Below are 6665 nucleotides of genomic sequence, written 5' to 3'. Positions count from 1 at the left end.
CGGGGGCCCTGTGTGCCAGGGGCTGGCAGGAGGGGCTGGCACTTTGGGGACCAAAAGCCGGGGCCTCTTGGGCCTCTGAGCTGCGGGGCCGGAGCCCCAGGCACGGGTGGGACCCCTCCTCCCTCATCGGGCCTGACGCTGCAGCCCCCTCCCCCAGCCACGCACTGAGCTGCGCCGGGACCGGACACCAGTCACGGCCTGCCCTCGGGGCAGCCCTGTGGCCTTGCCGGCTGGCCGGCCCAACTCTGAAGACGGAGGCATCAAGACAGGGCTGCCACAAGCCCACGGCCGAGCGGGACCCTGGGACCTGCGGCTGGCTCTTCGCACAAGGCCACAGGGCCCACCCACCCTGGGTGGGGGGCCGGAGCCAGCACGCCTGCCACACAGTGTGGACACAGGTCAGCAGCAGACAGACAGATGGACGGATGGGTGGACAGACATGGAGAGCTTGGGTGTGGGGGGCCTGGGGGCAGGCAGCCAGAGGTCAGGAGGAGCGGGCATGTGATGAGCACCCCTGGCCGGGGTCCCCGCTCCCTGTCCAGGTGCACTGACAGGTGCCTCAGCTGTTTCCTGAACCTGACCCCCACCTGAGCTCGGCGCTCGCGGGGCCCCTCCTCTCTCTGCCAGGCATGGTGCCGAGGGGGGTACCTCAGCAGGAGCACACCCCCTCGCACCCTCCAGTGGACAGATAGCCCGGTCTGGCGTACCCCGACCCTGGGCCAGAGCCCGCACATGGGACCCTCACTGGCCTCGGGGCCCAGGACCCCTTTCCTGCTCTGAGCATTGGGGTCCCTCTCTAACTGGCCCTGATCCTAGGGCCCAGCCTGTGGCTGCCCTGGTGGGCAGGTGACAGGGACAGCTCCTGGCAGAGGCGGCTGGCTGGACGTGTGAGGGGGCCTGTGCTGGGTCCTAGGTACGTGTCTGGGCCCCTAGCTACACAGGGACCCAGGACGGCCCCGGGGGGCACCACGCCGGGAGCAAGTTGCAGGGGGGGCGGTAAGCGGGGGGCCAGGAGCCCGTGAGGGGTTCTTACCGCGTTTGGAAAGCCTCCCCGTCATCATGCCCACACAGTTAGTGGTGTCTGGAGCACAGAGAGAGGGGAAGGCGTGTGAAAAGGCTTCCCCGGGGACCCCGAGGACCTCTGCTGGGCACTGCCGCTGGCCAGGCCCTCCGGGAGGGGCAGAGCCAAGTGGGGCGGGAGTGGGAGCGGGGAGCCCGGAGCCAGGGCCAGCAGTGGCACCTGGAGTGGGGCGGGACTCAGAATGCAGGCATGGGGGCGCATCTCCTGGGCAGTGGACAGAGCCTGCAGACAGGACGGGCAAGACGTGGCCCTGTCCCCCAGGCGTCCTGGGCCGCCTGGCCCTCCCTCCCCTCTGTCCTCCCTACCCTGGACCCAGGACACTTGCTCTAGAGCTGAAAAGCCAGGGCTCCGGCCAGTCTGCGCCGGCCACCCACATTACCTCCACCTGCCACTCGGCAACACCCCTTCCCTCGCCCTCCCCCACCTGCTGCTGGGCCTGGCAGTGCTACTGGCCGGGGCTGGGGTGGGGGCTGCTCCCTCGAGGCTCCGACTGGGGCCCAAGCCCAGTGGGAGGTGTCCTCTTGGCCTCCCCTCGCTGGGCGAGGTGGGGGTCCTGTTGGGGTGGCCTCCAGCTCGCTTGGCCTGGTGCCTGAGGGCCCCTCCTTCCAGCCGCCTCCTACGGGGGCTCCGGGACTGAGCTCACTGCACTAGAGCGTCCAGTGTGGGAGGGCCGGGCTGGGGAAGGCTGGGGTACGCGGCATGGCTGGGCTCCCTGAAGGACGCAGGGGAGATGGGCCTGGGGCCTGGAGATGGCACCAGAGTCCGGGGACATGGGTCTGGGCAGTATCCAGGCTTTGCTCGCCTCCTGGACAAGTCCTGTCCTTCCTCGGCCTCAGTTTCCCTGTTAGCTCCACCCTGCTCTGAGATGCCCTGAGAGGCTCAGAGCCACCTGCTCCCAGGCGGCCTGGCTCCTGGGCGGGGCGGTGGGCCTTGGGGCCAGGGCTGGGTGTTGGGAGGCCCACAGCCCCGGCCCATCCCTGGGCGGTGATGTTGGGGGGTGCGTGGCGAGACATGATGGAATGAGGATGGCAGGGGCAGGGGGACGGGCGGCCAGTCCAGCCCCTCGGACCCACACGGAAGCACAGACGGTGACCCGACAGGCTTGGGAAAGGGCCCACTGAGGCCCCAGCCGGCCACGGGGTGCTCAGAGAGGCAGGACTTGGGCCGGACGCTGTGCTTCCGGGACCCCAAGCCCCAGAACAGGCCTCAAGGCAACCGGCACCTCGTCGCCGTCCAGACGCACACCACACCCCTTCACTGCCACGGGCTCCCCGACACCCACACCGGTGTGCCCACTCCCCACCAGACACCGAGCATGACTCCCGGGCTCCCGGGCCCCCGGCTCCTCCAGGCCTGGGCGGACCCTGCTGCTGTGTGGCTTCTCTAGGCCCAGCTGGGGGGCCCCTGCTTTGACTTGGGCCTCAGGCCCTCTCTGTCCTGCTCAAGGCCAGACAGTGTCAGGCCCGTCTAGGGGAGGGCAGGCAGCAGGCAGTCCCACCACATGTCAGCCAACGTGGACGCCAGGGGCCCCCCGAGGGGCTCAGGGCTCTGGGCGGGACCTCGGTCACTGCCCTCCCAGTGCCTACTCTTGCTGGGCCAAGGCCGGGCTGCCCTGTATCGGGTCACTCAGCCTGGGGTCTGGGCCTTTGTGGCCTGTCCAGGGCCAGGAGCTGGACTTGTGGCTCTCGCCAGAGGACCTGACCACAGCCCCCTCCCCGCCCCGGCGGCGGGGCCAGACACCTTACCTGCCAGCATCAGAGGCTACTCTCGTAGCTGGTGGCCACCTTCTGGCCCTTAAGCCCAGCACCCCAGCTTAGTCCTGGCGCTGGCGGGGTGGGTTCTACAGTGGACAAGAGGCGCCTTTCAGTGTGGTGTGCTGGGCCCTACCTCCCTGGGTGTGCAGAGATGGCCGGCCCACTGCGCTGGGGGCCCTGCTCCCTGGGGGCGCGCACGGCTGGGGCGGGGAGGTGGGCACTCAGGCCACGGCCTGCTCGCCAGCCCAGCCGAGCCCACCTCACCTGCCAAGTGCTGGGCAGAGGGCTGGTCGTGTGTGCTCAGCAGCTGGGTCTGGATGGTCTCCACGACCCTCTTGAAGCGGCGGCTCGGGCCTGGGGGAGACAGGGGGTCATGCCCGGAGCCCGTACCCACATCCCGAATCCCACGCCCGCGGCCCAGATCCCAGATCCCACGCCCACGGCCCAGATCCCACGCCCGCGGCCCGGATCCCATGCCCACAGCTTGGATCCCAGATTCCACACCTGCATCCAAGATCCCACGCCCACATCCCGGATCCCACGCCCGCGTCCCAGATCCCACGCCCGCGTCCTGGATCCCACGCCCGCGGCCCGGATCCTGGATCCCATGCCCGAGACACGAATCCCATGCCCGCGGCCCAGATCCCAGGCCCGCGTCCCGGATCCCTGATCCCACACCCACGTCCTGGATCCCACGCCCGCGTCCCAGATCCCACGCCCAGGTCCCAGATCCCGGATTCCACGCCCGCAGCCCGGATCACGGATCCCATGCCCGCGGCCCAGATTCCACGCGCGCGGCCCAGATCCCAGATCTCATGCCCGCATTCTGGATCCCAGATCCCACACCCACAGCTCGGATACCACGCCCGCGGCCCGCAGCCCGGATCCCGGATCCCACGCCCAAGTCCCAGATCCCAGATCCCACGCCCGCATCCTGGATCCCAGATCCCAAGCCTGTAGCTCGGATCCCAGATCCCGCGCCCTGCATCCTGGATCCCACGCCCACATCCCAGATCCCAGATCCAACGTCCGTGGCCCCGATCCCAGATCCCACGCCCACGGCCCGGATCCCACGCCCGCGTCCTGGATCCTGGATCCCACGCCTGCATCCAGGATCCCACGCCCGCGTCCTGGATCCCACACCCACGTCCTGGACCCCACGCCTGCGTCCTGGATCCCACGCCTGCGTTCTGGATCCCATGCCCACGTCCAGGATCCCACGTGGCCCCGCCAGATCCCACGCCCACATCCCAGATCCCATGCCTGCGTCTTGGATCCCACGCCCGCATCCCGGATCCTGGATCCCACGCCCGCATTCAGGATCCCACGCCCGCGTCCTGGATCCCACACCCACGTCCTGGACCCCACGCCTGCGTCCTGGATCCTACGCCCGCGTTCTGGATCCCATGCCCATGTCCAGGATCCCACGCCCCCATCCAAGATCCTGGATCCCATGCCCGCGTCCAGGATCCCACGCCCGTGTCCTGGATCCCACGCCCGCGTCCTGGATCCCATGCCCGCATCCCGCATCCTGGATCCCACGCCTGCTCCCAGATCCCATGCCTGCGTCTTGGATCCCACGCCTGCATCCTGCATCCCGGATCCCACGCCCACATCCCGGATCCCATGCCTGCGTCCAGGATCCCACGCTCGTGTCCTAGATCCCACGCCCGCATCCCGGATCCCGGATCCCACGCCTGCGTCCTGGATCCTACGCCCGCGTCCAGGATCCCACGCCCACGTCCAGGATCCTGGATCCCACGCCCGCATCCCGCATCCCAGATCCCACGCCCGCGTCCCGGATCGCACACCCGCGTCCCGGATCCCACGCCCGCATCCCGGATCCTGGATCCCACCCCCGCGTCCCAGCACCCACGTCCAGGCCGCTCACCTGACAGCAGCGTGAACGTGACAGAGTAGATGCCGTCCTCCTTCTGCGCTGCGCCCCCCTCAGTGTAGGTGATGTCCACCTGGAACTTGACCGGCTTCTGGAACACCGCCGGGCCCCCCGTCGCCTTGTACTCGGCCCGGAAGCTGGTCTGGGAGATGACGCTGTGGCCGAGGCTGGGGATCTGTGGGTGGCAGGGCGGCGTGAGCGTGGACTGGCCTTTGCCTGGTGCTCACCCCTTCTACAGTCGCAAACCTGGGCCCACGGAGCCGACCCCTCTGAGCCTCAGGCGTGAAACCCGTCGGACAGGCAGCCAGCTTCCAGCCGCTCAGGCTGCAGCCAGCAGGGCGCTGTGAGCCCCTGCCTGCCCTACGTGTCCCTGCACGGTGTGACCATGAGCTGAGAACAGAGGACAGACCGGGACCCCACCTGGAGAGCAGAACTCTCTACAAGGAGCAAAAGCATCAAGCTGGGACAGCAAGGGGCGAGAGGAGAGAGAACGGGAGGGCACCGGGGACCCCGTGGAGCAGCAGCGAGGGCCGAGGGGTGAGGCCTTTGCTGGTCCTGAGACCAGGCCTCCTGAGGCCAAGGCCACACGGCCACCGCCGTCCTGCTGGTTCTGGGCCGCCACATCACACAGCGGCACGTGCAACGTTGTTCACAGCAGACCCGGGGGGCAGCCTTGCCTCAGAGGGTCATCCTCAGGACAGGGCTCTGCCCCTCGGGTAGAAGGGCCAGCCCACATAGGGACGCTGAAGAGGGCAGTGGCTGAGTCCATGTCACCAGGGGAGGAATTCTTGGTGTCCCAGGAGGAGCAAGGTGCAAGGGACTCGGGGGCCAAGTGATTGCATCCAGCATCGGGCCGACCCCCTGCCTGGTGCTCTCCTCCCCGGCCCTGGGGACCTCTGGTGGGAGCGCCAAGGAGTCCTCACGACCAGGCTGCCAGGGGTGAGGCTGCCAAGTGAGAAGCCACCCACTGCGCCCAGCCCTGAGGGCCTGAGCTGGGACTATGGTGGCCAGGACGCCGGGCCCCCGCCAGGCCCAGCACAAGGCGGGGCGCACAGGCGGGGTGGCCCCTCCTGGTGGGACTGGCAGAAAGCGCCCAGGGCTTCCTGCTGCGTGCATTTGATCTCGGCAAAGACACCTGGGACCCATGGAGCGCCTGGGCCCCACCACCCTCAGGGCCACTGGGCCTCAGGGGGGGTGAGGGGCTGCGGGAGGTCGCAGTGTGTGGGGATAGGCGGAGGGCACCCCAGACACAGGCCCCTGGGGACCCTTCCCAAGGCCTCAGACGTCTCTACTGGACCTGGCACGGCCCTTGTATGTTGAGGCCACCTGAGTGTCACCCCCAGTCTGAGGAAGATGTCACCTCCCCAAGGCCCGTCCCTGTCACAGGTGACCCTGCCGTCACAGCCCAGCCCCAGTGGGGCCTGTACACAGCGTAACCTGCTTTGTCAGCACCCCAAGCTGCCGGTTCCCCGTGGCCCTGCCCGGCGCACAGCTCGGGCTGCTCAGAGTGCCAGCTCCCCGAGGCCAGCGGCTCCCCCGGGCCAGCGGCCCCACCAGGCGGGCAGGGGTCAGTGTCTGTGTGTCTGGGCGGGAGCGAGGCTCACCGAGAGGAAGGCGTGGACGATGTCAGCCTTGATGGAGCTCAGGGGCTTGTCCTTGATGACCACGAACACCTGCTCTTCCTTCTCCAGGCTGATGAAGTTACCGAACCAGGATTTCTTGGCCAGCCTACGGGGGTCAGGAGGCTGATGACGTCCAGACGCTACGCCTCTGAGGACAGGCTGGCCCTGGCATCCAGGCTGGGGACCAGCTCACAGCCCTAATTAGAACCCCCTTTGCCCCCGCCCCTGATCCTACCATCCTGACCCCCACCTGCTTCGTCCCTGACTGCCCCACCCCCTCATCCTGGCCCTGACCCTAAAGCCCTATTGCT

General features: G+C 68.6%; 1 protein-coding gene across 1 annotated transcript in view; it reads right to left on the bottom strand.

The window, feature by feature from the left end:
- Nucleotides 1-6665, bottom strand: part of BRSK2 (BR serine/threonine kinase 2) — a 43386-nt gene that overhangs the window by 4389 nt on the left and 32332 nt on the right. The window contains 4 exon segments of the mRNA XM_025046275.1: nucleotides 1034-1081; nucleotides 3100-3189; nucleotides 4727-4907; nucleotides 6337-6460. Of these exon segments, the coding sequence (XP_024902043.1) occupies nucleotides 1034-1081; nucleotides 3100-3189; nucleotides 4727-4907; nucleotides 6337-6460 (443 nt within the window).

The sequence above is a fragment of the Pteropus alecto genome, unplaced genomic scaffold (genome assembly GCF_000325575.1).
Source record: "Pteropus alecto unplaced genomic scaffold, ASM32557v1 scaffold43, whole genome shotgun sequence".
Lineage (NCBI taxonomy): Eukaryota > Metazoa > Chordata > Mammalia > Chiroptera > Pteropodidae > Pteropus > Pteropus alecto.
This window is presented reverse-complemented; position numbering and strand designations above follow the sequence as displayed.